This window comes from Camelina sativa, chromosome 7 (assembly GCF_030686135.1).
Source record: "Camelina sativa cultivar CO46 ecotype springtype chromosome 7, ASM3068613v1".
In the NCBI taxonomy this organism is placed as follows: domain Eukaryota; kingdom Viridiplantae; phylum Streptophyta; class Magnoliopsida; order Brassicales; family Brassicaceae; genus Camelina; species Camelina sativa.
This window is the reverse complement of record NC_141886.1, coordinates 31,651,231-31,670,722: the sequence shown is the minus strand read 5'-3', so window position 1 is coordinate 31,670,722 and position 19,492 is coordinate 31,651,231. Positions and strand designations below refer to the sequence as shown.

At 38.8% G+C, this 19,492-nt stretch overlaps 5 protein-coding genes across 17 annotated transcripts; 2 read left to right on the top strand and 3 right to left on the bottom strand.

The window, feature by feature from the left end:
* The first annotated feature begins 629 nt into the window (after positions 1-629).
* LOC104703476 (axial regulator YABBY 5-like) lies at positions 630-3,898 on the top strand. Of its 2 annotated transcripts, XM_010419503.3 has the most exons (7): positions 630-984; positions 1,854-1,973; positions 2,649-2,757; positions 2,841-2,889; positions 3,001-3,076; positions 3,545-3,617; positions 3,726-3,898. In XM_010419503.3, exons 1-6 carry the CDS (start codon positions 913-915, stop codon positions 3,611-3,613), a joined length of 495 nt encoding a protein of 164 aa, XP_010417805.1. In that variant the 5' UTR covers positions 630-912; the 3' UTR covers positions 3,614-3,617; positions 3,726-3,898. The 2 variants fall into 2 exon arrangements, 1 of the variants encoding a protein (XP_010417805.1); XR_015561441.1 differs by lacking the exon at positions 2,841-2,889 and having other exon boundaries at positions 689-984.
* A 1,563-nt stretch (positions 3,899-5,461) lies between these two features.
* LOC104752564 (protein PAF1 homolog) lies at positions 5,462-9,061 on the bottom strand. Its single transcript, XM_010419502.3, has 12 exons — positions 8,395-9,061; positions 8,221-8,289; positions 7,945-8,052; positions 7,675-7,855; positions 7,489-7,568; positions 7,276-7,395; positions 6,821-6,926; positions 6,499-6,585; positions 6,327-6,395; positions 6,173-6,238; positions 5,925-6,068; positions 5,462-5,816 (listed from the first exon to the last, which is right to left on the bottom strand). Exons 1-12 carry the CDS (start codon positions 8,979-8,981, stop codon positions 5,676-5,678), a joined length of 1,758 nt encoding a protein of 585 aa, XP_010417804.1. The 5' UTR covers positions 8,982-9,061; the 3' UTR covers positions 5,462-5,675.
* Positions 9,062-9,277: 216 nt separating this feature from the next.
* LOC104703473 (uncharacterized) lies at positions 9,278-12,416 on the bottom strand. 11 transcript variants are annotated; one of them, XR_015561440.1, is made up of 5 exons: positions 11,821-12,094; positions 11,214-11,661; positions 10,828-11,108; positions 10,021-10,573; positions 9,278-9,847 (listed from the first exon to the last, which is right to left on the bottom strand). XR_015561440.1 is itself a non-coding variant. In XM_087457552.1 (5 exons), coding segments are annotated over exons 2-5 (1,938 nt in total). In that variant the 5' UTR covers positions 11,822-11,870; positions 12,186-12,343; the 3' UTR covers positions 9,278-9,438. The 11 variants fall into 11 exon arrangements, 10 of the variants coding, with proteins under 10 accessions (XP_087313678.1, XP_087313677.1, XP_087313684.1 ...); XM_087457552.1 differs by adding an exon at positions 12,186-12,343 and having other exon boundaries at positions 9,278-9,839; positions 10,021-11,108; positions 11,821-11,870; XM_087457551.1 differs by adding an exon at positions 12,186-12,299 and having other exon boundaries at positions 9,278-9,839; positions 10,021-11,108; positions 11,821-12,045.
* An 81-nt stretch (positions 12,417-12,497) lies between these two features.
* LOC104703472 (NADP-dependent malic enzyme 4, chloroplastic) lies at positions 12,498-17,038 on the bottom strand. Its single transcript, XM_010419496.3, has 19 exons — positions 16,368-17,038; positions 15,995-16,287; positions 15,785-15,905; positions 15,613-15,687; positions 15,362-15,513; positions 15,166-15,271; positions 15,002-15,067; positions 14,821-14,916; positions 14,664-14,735; positions 14,465-14,548; positions 14,279-14,377; positions 14,104-14,151; positions 13,961-14,014; positions 13,792-13,890; positions 13,623-13,712; positions 13,446-13,523; positions 13,283-13,357; positions 12,989-13,208; positions 12,498-12,873 (listed from the first exon to the last, which is right to left on the bottom strand). Exons 1-19 carry the CDS (start codon positions 16,413-16,415, stop codon positions 12,785-12,787), a joined length of 1,965 nt encoding a protein of 654 aa, XP_010417798.1. The 5' UTR covers positions 16,416-17,038; the 3' UTR covers positions 12,498-12,784.
* Positions 17,039-17,280: 242 nt separating this feature from the next.
* LOC104703471 (uncharacterized) lies at positions 17,281-18,571 on the top strand. 2 transcript variants are annotated; one of them, XM_087456398.1, is made up of 2 exons: positions 17,281-17,809; positions 17,899-18,571. In XM_087456398.1, exons 1-2 carry the CDS (start codon positions 17,346-17,348, stop codon positions 18,431-18,433), a joined length of 999 nt encoding a protein of 332 aa, XP_087312524.1. In that variant the 5' UTR covers positions 17,281-17,345; the 3' UTR covers positions 18,434-18,571. The 2 variants fall into 2 exon arrangements, with proteins under 2 accessions (XP_087312524.1, XP_010417796.2); XM_010419494.3 differs by having other exon boundaries at positions 17,286-17,809; positions 17,890-18,571.
* Positions 18,572-19,492: the final 921 nt, after the last annotated feature.

The window sequence follows — 19,492 nt, the reverse complement described above, 5'->3', positions numbered from 1 at the left end:
AAAAGTAATGATATTTATATAACTATTTGCATTTATAGTTATAATTCAAAATCTACTAATCAACCCTAAATACGACAATATGAAAAAAAAAACTACCCTATATTTGATGAAGTATCCCACGAATAAAGTCGAAAAGGAAATATTCTCATATACTCTTTTTTGTTGTTGTTGTTCTCATCATCAACGTTCTCATATACCAATCTTTCTTTACACCATTGATAATAGAGTATCTTAATTTAGTGTTCTTGGAAGGAAGGCCGACATATACAATATTCTCGCAAATAAATATTATTCTTCTTTACCACATGCATACACCACCTTGCATATGCTAATTTTTATTTTTGACGATGATAGATGAAAAAATAAAAAATCATTTGACAATTTTTTTTTCCCTGACCAATTGTATCTTTCCAATAACAATGTTTTTTCGTTTTCTTTAAATAACTATGCCTTTAATTAAATGCTAACAAAACCGCAACATTTTTTTATTTTATTACTAATTTGCTTAGCATTTGATTAAAGTCCATCCCAATATTTCGATAAGATTTGTTTTTTTAATGGTACGCAACCCCATGAGTGAAGCGGACCCTACTCGTTAAAAGACATAGAACACAACCCTACATCGAAATTCCGAAACCCTTGACATTGCATATAATAATTTTGCCCCTTTAACTCTCATCCTCTCCTTAGGCTTATTATCTTCTCCATTTAATTACTTTATGATCTCTTGGCATAGTTGTTGAAGTACAATTACCCGATTTAAAGGCAAGTGGCTGTTCGGGTAGAGAGAGAAAGAGAGAAAGGAGAGAGGGCTAGAGAGAGTAAGAAGCTTTTTCACCTATATAGATTGCTCTCATCTTCTATCTATTCTTCAACAAAAACAACTTGTTCGAACTATATCTCCCATCGATCATGGCTAACTCTGTGATGGCAACGGAGCAACTCTGCTACATCCCTTGCAACTTTTGCAACATAGTTCTTGCGGTATATATATATATATATACTATATTTGCTTTTATCAATAATGGATCTATGCTCCTGCAAAAACATCGTATATATTTAAAGATATATAGTTTAAGCATATATAGATATATAGATCTACCTTTATTTCCTTTGTACTATTTATTGGTTTCTGATAAAGAATAGTGCAGTTCTTTTCATCAGTTCCACTATCTTACAAACGTTCAAAGTTCTTCCCAATGAAATCCGTTTGTAATTTGTATTTTTTTCAGTAACAAATATTTCGTTTAGCTAATGGTGCCCAGAGAGAAGTCACCATCCTTCTGCTATACATGACCTCCCCCCCCCCCCCCCCCCCCCCCTATCATATATAGATTTATTTTCTTCTCTTTTCCTGCTTTTCTGAAAGTATAGTCCTACTCGTAGCATTTTGCTTATAAATTTAGGAATCATAAGATAAAACTATTTTTCAATGGTCATGCACATATGTGTGTGTGTCCCTATTTACTAATCTGTAACAGATTGTGCATAACTAATAAAAAAGGAATCACTTCGGATCCTAAGTGGTGGTTTCAACGAAAGAAGAGATGATCGTCTATCTCAAGCCACTACTTTCGTTTTTATTTTAAGATTTGATTACATAATTTTCACTTCCTCTTTTCTTTTTGAGCCTTGCAAACCCACAAACGATTGGATTATCCTATCTATAATAACACCCAAAAGCTATATATTTCTTTTGTGTGTATAATTATCATGAACAAATTTAAGTTGTATAAATGTATATAAGTTTTTCGTCGATCTTTGTCTTATGGATCTGGTAGACAAATCCAATTTGTCCAAGAAAGAAGATCAATAAATTAATATGTGAGATTGTGTTTTGCTAAAATGTGTAGGTGAGTGTCCCATGCAGTAGTCTGTTCGACATCGTGACTGTCCGATGCGGTCACTGCACTAATCTGTGGTCTGTAAACATGGCAGCTGCTCTTCAGTCGCTTTCACGACCTTATTTCCAGGTAACTTCTATATCTCTCTCTCTCTCCTAAATTGCCTTAATTTTAGGAAGTTTATTGTAATAGAAAAAAAACACTCGAACCATCCCTCTAAAATTTAGGGCTCTTTTGTTTGTTTTTAAGACAAATTATCGACAGAGATCTGAGCCTGTTGCTGCATGTTCTTTCTCCAGCGGCCGTCTACATCTACATAGCTGATAGCCCCCAAACATTTTTAAAGACTACTTAATTTAATTATCTTTTACTCTTTTCAAGTTTATTTAATTTTATTTTCCAGCTGCGACTGATATGTGCAGCCTTGTCGTAAATGCTTTATTTCATAGAGGCCTAGCTTATGTTGATCTACTACTGATGTGGGCTACTTCCTCTATGATTTGATTGACATGAATGTTAGGGTTTCATAGGTTTGTTTCTTTTTCTTTTTCTAAATATATTCTCAGATTCCTTTCTTTAAAGATTTTGTCTTTTACTACTATTTTAAAACATTAATAAAACGTCTTTTCGTTGGTCCAGTTTCTTTTTTCATTTCCTAATTTAGACAATACATACATGATTGCTTCTCAATCCTCGTGATTCAACATTTCGATCTTAGAAAAAAAAAGTCATGTAAAATAAAAAAACTAAACTTAATTATTAGCATACAAATTGTTATTAACAAGGATTAAATGTGGAATATAGGCAACGAACAATGCAGTACCAGAATATGGATCTTCCTCACGAGGTCACACCAAAATTCCTTCCAGGATTTCAACTCGTACCAAAACTGAGCAAAGGATTCTAAACCGTTGTAAGTTTTGCCTATCTAGAAATAAAGAAGTACACATGACAAGTATTTTTTGTGTATATTTTAAGTTTCTTATTGTCTTTCAGCTACGGAGAAGCCGCAGCGAGTACATTCTGCGTACAATCAATTTATAAAGTACCAAAATATTTCTAAGACATATACATATATATAATTAATGTATATTTTGTTCAAATTCTCTTAATTAACGAAGAGGTAATTGATTTGTGTGTTTATTTTATTGTGAAGGGAGGAAATTCAGAGGATTAAGGCGAATAATCCAGACATAAGCCACAGAGAAGCATTCAGCACCGCCGCCAAAAATGTAAGTTTTTTTTTTGTTTTCCTCGACGTTTCTATATAAGGTATGAGTTTTTTACAGCTAAAAAAATTGCTAAGTTTTAAAGAGTGGAGCTTTTTGTAGAGGAACATTAGGAAAATTATTAAAATTGCAAACCATGCGACAGTAAGCGTTAAAGAAAATTACTACTAAATAAGTAAGAGTTTGCATTTGGTTATCTGCTGCTGAAAATTAATGAACCGATCCGTTAGTATATATACTTTACTTAAAAAAAAAAAAAAATACAATAGATGTTTACCATTATTCTTATTTAGTTTATTTAATTTACTAAGTATATTAATGACTTTCTCTCAACCTAAGTAAATAAATAAGAACAATAGTAAACATATATATTTTTTGTTTTTTCTAATAACTGAGAGGTTCTGGGTCTATAACTAAGAGGTTATGACCAAAATATTTTAAATTGTTTTAATATGGTCTCTCACTTTTTAGTGGGCACACTTTCCTCATATTCACTTCGGTCTAATGCTTGAGAGCAACAAGCAAGCCAAGCTAGCTTAATAATGTAAGTGCTATGTTCTATATATCAATCGTTTTAAAGATTCACCTTAATTATAGTAAAACTTATCTAGTGGGAACTTACATGATTTTACTTTGATCTCTCTGGTTTTAGTCTGGCGGTTAATGAAAATGAGTGTTGGAGCTTTGATGTAACAAGAGCTGATAAGGAAACTATATAATATGTCTAAATATATCTATATTGTATGATCTTGGATGTAAGTGAAGATATCAATCTTGAAGACCATATGTATATATATAATTTAGTAATAAGGTTCTTATGAATTATCTTTTATGGCACTTATATGGTTCGTCTCACAAGATTTTTGATTTCGTTTTCGGATTTTATCAATCTTAAACAAAAAGAAAATGTAATCTACCTCTGAAGAAGGCATAGAATATGGTGAATCTATCTTATTGTTCAAAGTTCAAACTCCTAAGTATTACGATCAGTACTACTTCGCTTCTAAGTCCACTATCCACCGGTTTATTTTTGGCTTTTCAAAACTCGTTGAAATAGAGAACAATTCCTTTACTTATGTATATCATTTAATAGGTGTCCAATGTGATTTCATATATAAATGATCCTTTCCATAAAATTGGTCACTCTCTTAAAATTCTCCTGGATGAAGGATTTGTAGAGATGGATCGAGAGACACCACATAGATGATAAACGGTCTGTGCTGAGTCTAGAGTACTCAAGCTTCTAGAGTACTCAAGCTTCAAGAACACCAAAGCTGAGACGCTTTGCGTATTTTGGTAGAAGTAAACTAGGTTTTTATTGCGTATCAAAAGATAAGTTTTAGAGGCTGAGAAGGGACTTTATATAAAGTCTAGCAGAAAGGACCCATACTGATTTAATTTAAGAGGACAAAAATTACAAAACAACAGTCTCCAAAAAGGCTTACAACAAAGAGACTCATAACTATTTCCTCTCAAAACTGGTTAGAACCAATAAAACATTGCATAGATGCAGTAAATCGCTTTGTTAGTGTTTTTGGGGTCGAAATGCGTCAAAATCCAATGCATATGATTTATTATAAGAGTTAAAGATACATTAAGAGTGTTTAGACATATGTAGAAAGACTTCTGTTTATTAAAAAAAAAAAGTGTAGAAAGACTTCTTATCATTTTGTCACTAAAATGGTTAGAACCAACAAAACATTGTTCAGAAGCAGTTTATCCCAAAATTGGCTAAAACCAACAAAGCATTGTTTATAGTTTAGAAGCAGTAAACCGATAGATACATTAAGAGTGTTTAGACATGTGTAGAAAGACTTCTTACCATTTCGTCCTGAAACTGGTTAGAACCAACAAAACATTGCTTAGAAACCGTAAACCACTTTATTAGTGTTCCTCGGATCAAAATGTGTCACAATCCAATGTATATATGTATATTGATTATTTGAATTAATTGTCTTATTACCATCTTTGTTTGATGTATATGGCTATTGTTTGTTTGTCCTATTTGTTAACTTAATCTAAATTAAACGACACCATTCTGGGTATATGGACTCCGAATTAAGAAAATCTAAAATCTCAAAGCAGTATTTCAGAGAGTTTCACGAGGAGTAGGAGTATAAAGAAGATATATCTAAAATAAGAATAAAAACAAAAAGCCCTGCTGATTAAAGTTAGCCATCAGAAGACAATAATTGGTAAGCAATGAGAAGACTCTGACTGGTCAAGAAAGCTTGCCTTCATGTTGAGACTAATCTCTTTCTTATTTTGTGTAACAAGAGTCCATTTTTCACCATTGGAGTACTTCTCAAAGCTCTCGTGTTTGTGCGAATCTCAAGGCTTGTGAGATAGTGAATTGATGGGCACAAGCTTCACGCAGATAGGATCAAAGACATAAAAGCCAAACGTAATGGCCATATCATTAACCATGGACGTATACATGTAAAAAAAGTATCTCAATTTCGCCAGCTCTCCAGATTAATATTTCTCTACTTGCCAAATTACGAGGGCCATATTACGCTTTAAATTAGCCTACCAGTAGCCTTGCAGGATACTTTACACACCGTTGGAAAACCGATTGAATAGTTTGAAGTACATGAGACGTTCATTCAGAATACTCATCCTCAATATCACGATATTGATTGACATCTTGTTCCTGCTCGTGTTTCCAAGATCTACCAAGGCCTTCTTCGTCCTCTAACCTTCTCATCTTGGAGCTCGAAGGACCAACCCTAGAAGAGTAAACCTACATCCAAATCCCCAAAGTCCAAAGAAATTGGCAAGAGAAGTAGAGAACTTTCCACATACTTCTTGTCTTACTCTTTTAAAGGCTAAATGTATGGATTTACTATACCCCTGAATCTTTATGCTCTATCACTGATAGAGTTGATCGTCGCCTTACAGTCACCCTTGAAGGTACTGGAAAGTGTTCAATCTCATCAGAAGATCTTCCTTCCCTGGCCCTTTTCTTCCTCAAGCTCAGCTTTGTAGGTGGGGGCTGCCAAATTCTCAAGGGTCATCCCGAAGTATTATAGACAGAAAAAAAAAATACACAACTGGAATATGTAACAAAACCCGATGCAGGTATAGTTTAGGTAATACCAGATAGCTAGCGGTCCCATCGCCAAATGATACCAGGTATGTGTCATTTGCATCGTCGCCAAGTACCTGTTATAACATCAGATGAGATATTTATTTCAATCAGCGACTCAAACAATCAAAATTTTACTCAAACCACATTGGCTATGGTACATACATCCCAGTGGTATTCGCGAACCCAAGTGTAAGAGATATCTTCGTTTTCATCATGCATATCCTTAGATAACTGCCACAGCAACATAAATTGATAACGCATAAATCAAATTGAACTTTTCTTGACTTGTCAAAACTTGTGTAACAGAGATCAGTTCGTGGAGAGGCATGTCTACCTCATCCAAGGAAGGAACCATGTACGCCAGAAATTTTTCTGGATTGGCAGTGTCTGATCCAGCCACCACATAGCTTTTCAAAATGGCCTGTGGAGTATAAGGTCAGAGCTCGTCATCAATATGAAAGATAAGGCAATCAACCATTGTCAAGATTCGGCCCCATATCTCATATATCCCATCCTCATTCGAGTACACTTATGTAAGCAACAAAATCGATATAGTTTATACAGTCATCTTGTGTCTATCAGGAACAAAGTATCCCTATAATTGAGAACAGAGATAATTGGACCTTGCTCATGGATATCGGTATTTAATAACTCACCCGTGACTCATGTTCATCACGAATTGAAGGGTCTAACTTGCCAAAGAATTCAGAATCAGCTGTAGGAGCACTATCAAAATTCCCTACCACAAACTGCTCATCGTACCTGTGTCAAAAAAAAAGGGAAGAGTCAAATGTATTAGCATAGTATGCTACACGTTCAGTTAAGATTATTAGTGGATTTTTCATCCAAAACGGGCAATGCACTAAAACTCTAGCAAAGAGACATTGGAAAAAAGAGTTGCAGCAGAGAAAATGGAATAATTAAGACCAACAAGGCTGGCTTTTACATCCGATCGATTACACTATCCTATTATCAGAATACAGACCGTAAACTGTCAGCTTTCAAGCACTTCATCGTTGTGTCTACATGCCGGGAAATTATGTGAAAAATATGACTGATTCGGGATTTTAGATTTAAGATTGTCTGCAAGGTAAAACAAGGAACATCCAACCTATCAAAATATGGCAACAGTGGTAACACTTCAACCGGCTGCAAGTTTTTATTGGTGGCATGAACTGGTCGAGACTTGCATGCCTCAAAGGATGCTTCAATATCCTTGATTTGTCTCTCTCTAGAGAACAAAGAAAAAGCAAAAAAAAAACCATCAGATCTTCTTTTTCCACTTTCTTTAGAAATACACAAAGTGAAGAAACAAACAACACACCTATTGTTAAGATTTTGCAAGATGTCGATGCCTCCTCCTTTCATCTCTCGCAATTCCTTTGCTTGCTTCTGAGTTAGCGACTACACATGGAGAAGATAGAATATTGGAAAGTGGTTAAACAAGCCACGAAACAAGTGACTACACACATACATCACAAAAGAAATTTCCAACAAGTGAGACTGATACCTGTCTTGCCGATTCATTATTGATAGAAGAAATGTATTGTGTTTTCACGAGCCAGGAAACACCTTTATCAGTTGGTCTTTCTTTTTTCCGGATTCCTTCTTTCTTAATAGGTGTAACAGCATCGTCATCACGCAACAGTTCTTCATCTTCAGGGGCAAGAGGTGCCTTGACTTTGGGAGGGCTGAAAAGCGATACAACAACAGTAAGTATCCCAGTAGATGAGGTCTCTGGCATTGAAATATAATAATGAACTTTATTGAGAGATCATACTTGTATACACTTAGGTCAAGGAGATCCAAGGGTATTCCAAGATCAGGCTCGACAAAGATCTTTGGTTTCCATAATTTCTCCAACGATGTGATGGTATACTTGGTAAATCTAGCGGGATCAAAATAGCTGTATCAGCATTTAAGATCTAGTGGGATCAAAATAGCTGTATCAGCGTTTAAGAAGTAAGGATAGGAGAATAGTAAACACAACGGATTCAAGAGATAAAAATTGTATGAATCTTTTTTCTTTTTTTTGGTAATAGAGTAAACAGCATACTGATCTTTATCCCGTTTAATGGTCATGAGCTTAAGCTGTGCACTAGGATTAGGGAGCTCATTCCGGAACCTTCAAGAGAAGCAAGAAGATGAATTTATCATTCTAATAAGAGTAAAAAGATGAATACTATATTTGGTTAGTCTCTAGTAGAAGTGAGTGAGAGAGAATACTGACTTGAGCTTGCAGATGAAGGTGGTTGGTTTCTTTAACCTATTCTCGACCCTGTCGGTGGTGAGTAGAGGCGTAGGCTTCCTCTCCTCGGTGTGTCCCTTGGGGGGCATATGAGACTTGTGAGAATTTTTCATCTGCTGTCTAAGTTTATCTGCTTGCCTTTGTTTCTCTAACTCCCTCTTCTTCCTAAGCCTCCTCTCTTCTTCGGTCTCGATTTTCTTAGAATGGGGAAGATGAGGCCTATGGTGCTTCGATGGATCCGGTTTAGCACGCTCCCGCCTGGAGGCCCCTTTGTCGCGGTCATTGGCTCCTTGGTTTCGAGGAGGATCCGGTACGAGAGGAGGAGGAGCTGAGGGGGGTGGAGGAGGAGGAGGAGGAGCTTGGACCTGATTGAATTGAGGATAATGGGAAGGCTGCTGATAGTAAACATGCGGAGGGGGAGGCGGCGGAGGATAAGAGTACGGTTGATGATGCGACGGTGGTGGCGGAGGAACAGGAGGGGGTAACGACGGCGGAGGTGGCGGAGGGGGTAAAGGATTTTGAGACGGCGGCTGGGGAGGAGGAGGATACGGTGGCCGGTACGACGCCATTCTCGGGGTATACTGTGATCTGATGAGTTCCCTTAACGAACGAAGACGAGACTTAAAGATTCACCGATTTCCTTTTTTATTTTTTTAGGGCCTCATTAACGGCCCAATAATCGATACTATCATATGGGCTTTCCTAGCACGCTTTCAACAAAAACAATCTTAGAGCTCACCGTTTTATGAGTACCCAGTTTGGTGGGAAACTAACTAACTAATGACTAATGAATGAACACGGTTTTTTTTTCCTGTTAACCGGCAGGCACGCTTTGTGCAAAGTTTTGAAGTTGAGCAACGAGGAATAACATAAACAGAGGATATTCATTACTTTATAGATACTACTACTTCTTTATAACAAAGGGACATTATGTACATACAATATAGTGAACCGAGTTGAGATTAAAACACTCAACAATCTCGATCCAAAAAGGTGACGCTCATAAAAAACCTCTGACCTGGGGCTTCACAAGCCGAAGATGTTATGGTCGTTGGCACTGAAAATAGCACCGCCAAACTGCCTGGTGTTCAAGTCCCCTCCATCAAGGGCGGACCCAAAACGGTCTAGCCACTGGGCAGGGCTGGGATTCTCTGCCTCTTCCACCCACTCCGACATCATGTCAATGTCCTCCAGGACAATAGGGTCTGTCTCCAGGGTAATCATTCTCCCCAACTTTAGATTCTGATTCACGTACGTCATATTGTTCAATATCTCTCTGTCAATCTTGTTCCGCCTTTCCCAGTGCATCTGCTGGAATGTGCTCCATTGGCGTTCCAAGTTGTAACCGCTGCACACTTGGCTCAGTATTCTGATGGCCACCCGCTGCAAAACAGGTGCTGAGTCACCAAACTGCTCCCACCAGAGACCTGCATTACTAAAAGCAAACCATCATTAGACATCAACTTCTACGACTTATTAGTTACCAATTCTCAAGCTAGCATGTAAATGGGAAAAATACCTACAAGTTTTGCAATTTGGTTTTCTATATGCCAGGCTATATTCATGATGTCTTGAAAAAATATATATAAATGTATTGTCCGTCCATACCTGGTGAAACTGAAGCCCTCGCCTCCATCGCCAGGTTACAGCCGAACAATCCCTTTGCCCTAGTGAAAGTGAATATCTGATTTGTAATATCACGTCTTAGATCGCTAGTGGGAAGAAGTTTCTCCAACACTTTGAAAAAATCTTCTTTCAAGGAAGTGAGGAACTTAATCTCCGGGTTATACTGAATACTGGGGTTCAAGAATGCTGCCGCTGCATGAAGAGGTGAATGCAGATGGTCACACCACTTGGAATCAACTATGTCAGAAAAGACCTTATGCTTATTCTCATCCATTATGTAGTATGTCCGTATTGACTCCTTGGCCTTGGACATTAACTCATATATAGATCCTACAGCGGGCTTTCCACTAGAAACTTCCCTCAACACTTTCAGGATAGGCTCGGAAATAGCCACACTTTCTTCCACAGATCTCCAAAAATCATCATCCTCTAGGATATTCACGCATGACATGCTCTGTGGTTTATTAGTATTAGTGGGGGTATACTCTGGGCTATTGAACAAGTGCTTTAACCTTGCTTTTTGTTTCATCATTGACTGCAACGATAAAAAATTGGAAACAGACCTTGTGACACCGCTTCTGATAATATCTTGCCCACATGTTAACTTTCTCATCAAATCTAGCACGGAGCTATTGTTGTACACAAACTTAGATATGACCTGCGCTTGCAATATACATTGGTTGACCCAATCTACCTTGGAGAATTCTTCTAATATCATGTTCAAACACTGAGATGCACAAGGGGACACGAAAATGCTTCCATAGTTTTGCAAGATATGGTTTGAGATACCTGTGTAGCTGAAGCTGTTGTCCATAATGATTTGCACTATATGCTCATGTCCGATATCTTGGATGATAGAATCAAAGAGATCAGCAAGGCATTTTGTGTTCTTAAAATATGAGGAGGCGTCCACAGACTTGTGAAAAAAGATTCTGGAAGGTGATGAGACGGAGAAGTTAATGAGAGCTCGAGATTTGTTGTCGGTCCATGCCTCTGCGATGACAGTACAGCCCGTGGTGACCCACTCCTTTTGAGTCTCTTTGAGTTGTAAAGTAATTTCTGATTTAACCCTGTCCAGCAGCAATTCAGTCTTGAGAGGTGGGGCAACAAATGCAGGACCACACTTGGCAATGGCATCGAGCATAGAGTGATAAGAGGGTGAGCGGGAAACACACCAGTCAATCTTGTTCTCAAGGAAGAAAAGAGAAATACACCTCTCTGCAGTATCCTGAGCAGTAGTTGGAGAAGAGGAGGAGGACTGGGGTAGTTGAAGGAGAGTACTAGTAGGAAAGAGTTTGGAAGCAGAAGAGAGAGCAACATCAGATTCAGGCAGGGAAGCAGATAAAGGTGGTGGTGGTTTAACTTGGGGAGGCTTGTTGTTGATGTTGGTGAGAGGGGAATCTTTGGCATCATCATCCTTGGCCGATAAAATGGATCGGACTCTGTCAGTAACATCGTGTCTAACCTTGGCACAAGGGTTGACACCTTTACTGGGAAGGCGAGAGAGATGATGCTTCAACCTGCTAATGCCGCCATTAAGAACTCTGGAGCAAAACTTGCATTTCACCTTATTACCATCGAGTTTCTCTGCGTATTCCCAGCAGATATCCTTTTCTCGTACCACTGTCAGTATGTGCAATTTATTATTAGTTATAGCAAGCAGCTTTTCTAAATGCAGTAGTATGTGATGGCGGCAGACACGAAAGGACTACTAAAGCATGCATGATCTTTAGTGAGATGCCCAAAAAAAAAAAAACAGAAAAATCAAATTGAGCTACTTACTTTACTTACTGGTGCTGAAATGTTTCTTCGTCAGTCAGCTTATTATACACCTGCCAAACACGCACACAACCCGTAGAGTAAGGAAAGATAACAAAAAAAAAATTAAAAAAAAATGGATCCAAATATGAATAATCTATTCTTTCTATCTATAAGGATTCCGGATTTCCTCTTGAGGATTGCCGGAAAACGAGAAAGACACGTGACGAAACCGGTCGGCGGTCGTCGCTGGGAAAAACAGATTCAAAAGATGATCTATCGGAGAAAGACCAAAGTCGCCGAAAAAAAAAAAGAACCAAAGACAAATTTGGAAGGAGAAAGAGAAATTGGGAGAGAGAAAATATCAAATTATCCTTTAAAGAGCTTACAGAGAAAGATATATGCAGGGAGAGATTCACTTCTTCTCGCCGGAACTATCTATCTATCTTCTGAGATTTCCAGCTTAATTTTTCGCGATATTTTGCTCTTATTTTTTTTTTTTTTTTTCTTTTTTTTTCATTTATTTATATATCGTCGGGTTTTAGCTATCGCTATTTTGTAGTGTTACGACGATGACCCTTATGTCAAAAGTATATGAATTAAATTCAAAAACAAACAACAAAGCAAACAGTCCCAACAACAAAGTATTAATAAATAATAATAAAAAAATGAATTATCGTCTCTAAAATGAAACCGCAGCATTTGCAAATAAGTGGCACACATGTTTCTACCAAGACGCTAGCTTAACATACAAGAGTACGAACGATAGCCAATGTTCGTTCATAAGATTAATTATCGACTTTGAAAGAAACAACAGGACACAAACTAGGGAAACAGTGCTTACAACACATATTTTTAAAATGCTGACAAACAAAACAAACAAACCAAAAAGAAAATAAAAATCTCAATGAAAAGAGGAAGGTGAAAGAATAAGAGAGGACAGAGATAGCTATTAGAGTCATTTTGAGAAATGGCAACTGACAGATCCTCAGCGGTAGCTTCGATATGAAGGGCTGTACATGCTACTCTCAGCACACTGCTCCAGCTCCTTGGGCTGAGGCAACCTCGTCGCCAATCCTGTACATTTATATATTAGGAAATGTAATGAAGTAGTGGTAATTCACATTACATTGCATTAAATAGTGCGATTCACACTTGAACACACATTACATCTAGCAACACAACCACTTACCCAGTTCATAGGCCTTGGCAGCCACCTTAGCTGCAATACGAGCTGATATTTTTCTGATGTTCCTGAAGGGAGGGTATATCATCCCCTTCTCATAGTGCTCCTCCGTCAGTTGCTCAGCCAAAGCTTCTGATGCAGCCAAAAGCATGTCATCATGGACGCGGATAGTCCCTGACATTATTAGCCCCAGTCCAAACCCAGGGAAAATATATGCATTGTTCGCCTGTCCACATAAACGTCAGAATCAACTCTCTTAAATCAGTTTCAAAATCCTATTCTATTAGCTCTGGTCACAACCTGTCCAGGCACAAACGTCTTTCCCTCATACTCTACTGGCGCAAATGGGCTTCCACTTGCAAAGATCGCCCGTCCCTGTAAAATCAAAAATTGACTTTGTAACCCACCGGCAATACTCCACTTCTATCTGATCATCAGAAATCAACAATCGTAACTTGTTTACCTGACTCCACGTATAGGCCTCTTCCGCCGTACATTCTGACTGAGAAGTTGGGTTTGAAAGAGAAAGAATGATGGGTTTCTGTATGCACCAAAATTTTGACTTTATGGTCAGGACCATGCACTCCTAAACAAAAATGCTTCTTTATTTTTCATGCACGTCTATGCGGAAAAAGTATACCTCATTTAGCTTTGCCATGGTTTCCACCACTTCTTGAGTGAATGTTTGACCTACTCCCGAAGTTCCGATCAGAACTGTCGGCTTGATTGCCTGGATATAAAAGAAAAGGGTTCAGGTTTCACACTGAGACTTAAAGGCCTCTTCTGCAGCAGAACAACAACCAACACACCTTGACGGCATCAACAAGTTGCCTTATCGGTTCATGGTCATGAGCCCAGGGTTTTTTGAAATGTTGAATGGATTCTTTCCGGGAACTGACAATCAATCCCTACATATATAAAAATGTGTACTTAGAATTGTACATCTAAAAGAAAGACAATCCACATCTCATAAATTACCTTCGAATCAACGAGCCAAATATTCTTCCGAGCTTCTTCTAATGGAATATGGGACTACAGCCACAAACAAATACTTCATATAAGTAATAGCTTCACATAAGAAATAGCTTAATATAGCAAATGAAAACAAGCGTACAGTATACCTTCTTTGATATCTCAAGAGCAATTAGTTCAGCAATTCCAGTGCCAGCCTGCATCACAAAAATTGGGGAAGTAAAACCATGTAACAACCCTGCAGATTATCCCATCCCCATCAAGGAAATAAATAAAAATATTGACGGAATGGATTTCCCTGAGAGGAAAATGCCCAACCCTTACCTCTCCAGCACCTAGGAAGAGGAATCTGTGGTTTGACAAGGATCCACCCACAAATCTAAGAGCAGCAATAAGTCCCGCAAGCACAACTGATGCCGTGCCCTATATGTGAAATAAAGTTTCACTGCTTGGTAAGTATGTACTTCAAGCCGAAACTACCTCGTGTATCACAACTAAATCAGGACAAACCTGAATATCGTCATTGAAAACAAGATGTGTTGTACCATACTTAGCTAACAGGTCAAAAGCATTATGGTTCGCAAAGTCTTCAAACTGCAAATTATCAAAAGAAAACCGTCTAATTACAAAATATATAGATAGGGAACTTCTCAGATCTAAAAAGCAGATTCATATTGGTGGAGTACACTTATCCATGTGTCAAGCTAACCTGAATAACGACTTTCTCCCCATAGTTCTGCTTGACTGCTGTCATGAATTCATCCATAAGTTCAGAGTATTCCTATACAAAAGAAGAGGGTTAAGGGTTCAGATTCAACATAATTTCCACAGGAGTGTTTTACTGAAAGGTGCAAGGTGCCAATTACCTCTCCTGTAGCTCTCCTTTGGCGGAGCCCTATGTAGAATTCATCGTTCAGTAGCTTTTCATTGTTTGTCCCAACATCGATTGTTACGGGAAGACACTGGCAACCAATATATATAGAGAGAGAAAGAGAGAGATGTGAGAATGTAGTCTAATTCAATAAAGCCGCATAAAACTATACTTACGGCAGATGGCCGAACACCTCCAAGGGCTGTATATAGAGAAAGTTTGCCAACTGGTATTCCCATTCCCTGAAGACATTAATGATGGCATGTAATGTGCAAATTAGTAAGAGGATATACCCTGACTCACCACTCTCATGAGAGCAGAAAAGTTTCAAACAACTTGCCTGACATCCAAGATCTCCTAACCCTAAAATGCGCTCCCCATCAGTGACAACAATGACCTGGATGTTCTTCTCAGGCCAGTTCCTCAGCACTTCATGAATCTTACCTCTAAAATAATGGGAAATGGAATCCTCAGTTAAAAGTAAAGAGCACAAGAATGCTGAAAGTGGTCGTTGATTTCCCTATAGAGAGACTCACTTTTCTTTCAAGCTGATAAAAAGGCCCTGTGGACGCAGGAAAATGCTACCATACTTCTGGCAGGCTTCCCCAACCGTTGGAGTATAGACAACTGGTAGCAACTCCTCGACGTGATCAATGAGAAGCTTGTAAAACAGCCTCTCGTTGGTCTCCTGAAATACAGAAGCATTGTGAAAGAAGTTGTGTAACGAAGGCATTGTTATTTGGTATAGTTCAGATAGCTAAACTTCCATCCAAGTTGGTTAGTTTACCTGGAGATCCATCATAGCCATATACCTCTGCAAGGGAACTTGATACTGACGAAGAGTATGCATCATTTTTTTAACCTGTTAACAAACAAGCGTGCAGTAAAAGGATTCAAAAATCCAGCTAAATGTAGAAAGGGTATGTATGTGAAACCCTGACTCTGACAAGAAGGGAAACCTGAAGATCTTGGGAGATAACAGTGGGGGGGAGGAGGCCGCGTAGATAGTGAGCGTCACGCTCCCTGTGGCTAAAGGCAAGGCCCTTGTTGTGATGGGGATCACGCAACAACGTATACCCACTGCACCAGAATCACATCCATATATAATTTGGTGGCCAGCCTAGCGGACTAGAAGAAAGGAACAATTAAAAGGAGGAGGAAATGGGTACCTGGCGACAGAGAGAGACCAAGGAGTGATGGGCATGTCCTCGGTGGCAGCATCCTCGCCGTAGACATCCTGAACTCCACCAGAGACGGTGGATTTGGGAACAATGTCAGCGGCGGAGGTCTCGAGAGAGGAGGAGGAGGATGAAGTGGCAGAGGTCTCAATCAAAACGCTGCCGTTGGGATCCCGGTTAGATCCGAGAGAGGAAAACACTCTGAAGGAAGCAGGAGCGGTTACAAGTCTAGGCTGGCGCAGAGAGAGGTGGGTGGAACATCCAGGAACACCCGTAGTCTTGTTCTGAGAAACCAAAGCATACATTTTTACAAAGGGGTAGACATAGGTGGAGAAAGAAAGATGTAAATAAATAAGAAGAATACCAGAAACGAGGAGGGACTGAGAGAGATCATGGCGCCTAGGGATGCCATGTTTCTTAGACGGAGGAGGACGGAGACGGAGAGACTCTTCTTCTTCAGCGTGGCCGTGAATTGGTCGTCTCGGCTCACTTGCTCTTTCTCTCTTCTTCTTGGAACTAGAAAAGACAACAGAGCCGCGTCTCTCTCTCTATCTCTCTTCCTTCCTAGTGGGTATCTCTTCTCGCACGGATCGCTCTAAATCTGAGAGCTTCGCAAATGGCACAGAAGCTCCATAGGACACATTTGTTGACGTGTCTTCCTTTCCTATCTCTTCCCAAATTGCGTCTCCACCCCTTAGGCTTTTCTCTTTATTCACCCCCAGCGGTCCCTATATTGGTACACTTTTGTAAGTTTTAACCCACAAAATTCTAAATTACAACTTTTCTTTAGACTCTGACCTCTCTCATTCTTCTCATTTCTTTTCAATTGATCAAATTGTTTGGAAAGGGATTAAATTTAGCTACGGACAATAATTAATAATATATATGCCCAAAATGTTTCTAGCAAAATTGCAACTACCCATACCATCAATTCAATGTGTAGGAGGGTAGTAGATTTAGTTGGTTTAGAATTGGAATGAGAGAGAGACCCACACCACCCACTTGACATTTTATTTTTATTTTTTTAATGTGACCGGAAAAGTCTCTCGAACTTTTGGATGAATTTGTTGTGTCACACTCGATGACACGATGCCCATCCTATGAGGATCCACGTCAGTTGGGTTTACAAAAGGCCGCTTATGGCCCAAATTGGGTCCGTGGATAATACGATGAAAATATAATATATGCTCAGCCCCCGCGTTCGTTATCTATCTATATTTTTTTTTTGTTAAAAGGGAAAAGTTGATATGTGATAATTAAAAAAAAAAGACAATTGCATTGCATCTCATCATTATGCTCTTGCTTTGTTTAACAAAACTAACTTTTCTTTTTTCTTTCTCCAATGAATGATCCTTCCTTCAATCTACATTTAAAGCATAAAAGAGATGTAAGTAATTTAATTAAGACAAAAAAAAAAATGGGAGATTCATCTCCTGACTTCCGAGCTCCTCCTCCATCCCCCGTAGCATCAAGCCGCAGGGCCTCCTTCACAGCTAACGAAGACGTCCTCTCGAAGTTCCTGGACAAGTGTGGGCGAGTCCCAAATCTTGTATTGCCCGATAAAGTCTTCCCCAAGCACACATTCCTTGTGAACCCTCCTCCCACCTTCGATTTCCTCCGGTTGGGCTCCCTTTCCACCCTCCTCGCCGATGCCATCGCCACCTTCGGTTGTTTTCAGCTCATTAACCACGGCGTTCCTGAGGCTATGGTGAATGCCGCCATGGACAAATTCATTTCCCACGATGAGACGGATGAGGAGTTCCTTTTTTATAAAGACGATATTTCTGATCATTCAGATTTTTTGAGGTAATTAATTAAAATTAATTGCCTTAAAAGTTTTTGAACCCCTTGAAAAGAATAAAAAAGTCTATATTAATTAGAGGAAGATATTGCAGGGACTTGATGGGTGAGGCAGAGAGGATAGGGAAAGCCGTGAGAGAAAAGCTAGGAGGAAGAAACCAAGACGAAGAAGAGGAAGAAGGGGTAGGTGTTTGCTACGTGAAGAATCATGATCATCTCAATAGCAAACACGAATCAAAGGAAGAAGCCATAAGGATGCTGATAAGAGGGTATGACGAAAGACACTCTCTATGTCTCAACTTCTGCCATGCAGAGTTCCACCTCTATTCCAAGAGAGGTTGGGTCTCCTTCTCCCCTCGTCCCGATGCGGTGGTTGTAACGCTCGGAGATGAAGGCTGGAGCGGCAAATTCAAGGGTGTTGTTGGGAGGCCCCTTCTTTACAAATCATCGGATCTTCATCATGATCACCACTTTCTCATTTCTCTATCCTTTCTCTACACTAGTAACACTCTCCACAGCATCAACAGCAGAGGGATTATCAATAAGAAGAAGAAGATGACCATTTCCTTCGCCCAACAGCTCCTCTTTGCTCTCTTTCTCACACTCCTCTTCCCTTTCTTACTTTCTTGATCATATATAGATCGTACATGTCGTTGCTTTTTTTTTCTTTACTTTGGAAACTAAAAACAAGTGCCCCGGTCGGTGAGCATCTCAGTCTTGTTTTAGCCTTTTACCCAGTAATGCATGGCCTACTCATTCAATTTAAAAGCCCACTATCTATATCCAGATAATGATATTGGACCCTTCACCCTTCTCCACCCCTGTTTTGTAACATTGTTTTTTCGTGGTATCAAATGTTTTGTAACTTTGTTATTCATTCGGTTATGTAATCTCCTGCCCCAGTCCACTTGACTACTTTAATCAATAGTATTACTTTATGTGACCCGAGATTAGGCGGTGCGAGCACATTAGCACCTTCAAAGTATATTCCACTGCAAGAAAGCCTAACGTCTATATATATGCATGGGCGGATTATTATTTTCCCATATAGGGATGTATATCATTTTAAAATGAAATGTTTAGATTTTACCAAAAAAGTTCAACCTAGATCATGTAAACTCAACAAAAACAAAATAAAATCAAGATTTTTAAACGATTTCTTGAGTGTCACTCAAGTGTTTATCCCTATTTATATCCCAAAGGAAAAAAAGAACAGCAAATCCTTAATTTAAATCATTCAAAGTGTTTTTTTGCTGAGATGGTGTTTTGCAATTCCTTATCGAATGCGAGAGTGAGACCTGGTTGTATGTATGTATATTAATGTATGCAGTTTTTTTAACTCTACGTATTTTACTATATGTGTATCTATAATTGATAACGCATGCAATGTAAAGAACAATTAACATGTTCCTTTCATCGCCGTAAATACATGCGGTTGCAGCAGCCGCAGCTATTGTTGTTCGTTTGGTTGCCGCAAGTATCTGCGGCGTGATGCTGCGGCAAACACATTTTCATATTTTAAACGTTGATTAGATGTGACGATTAAAAATATTGTGTTTACCACTGCCGTTGCCGCAGCCGCAGCCGCCTGCATCGATGAAACAAACATGCCAAATAATAGAAAATATAGACTTCTGTGGAATTAATTACGTATAATATACAAGATATGTATGCACGTGAACATCCTCC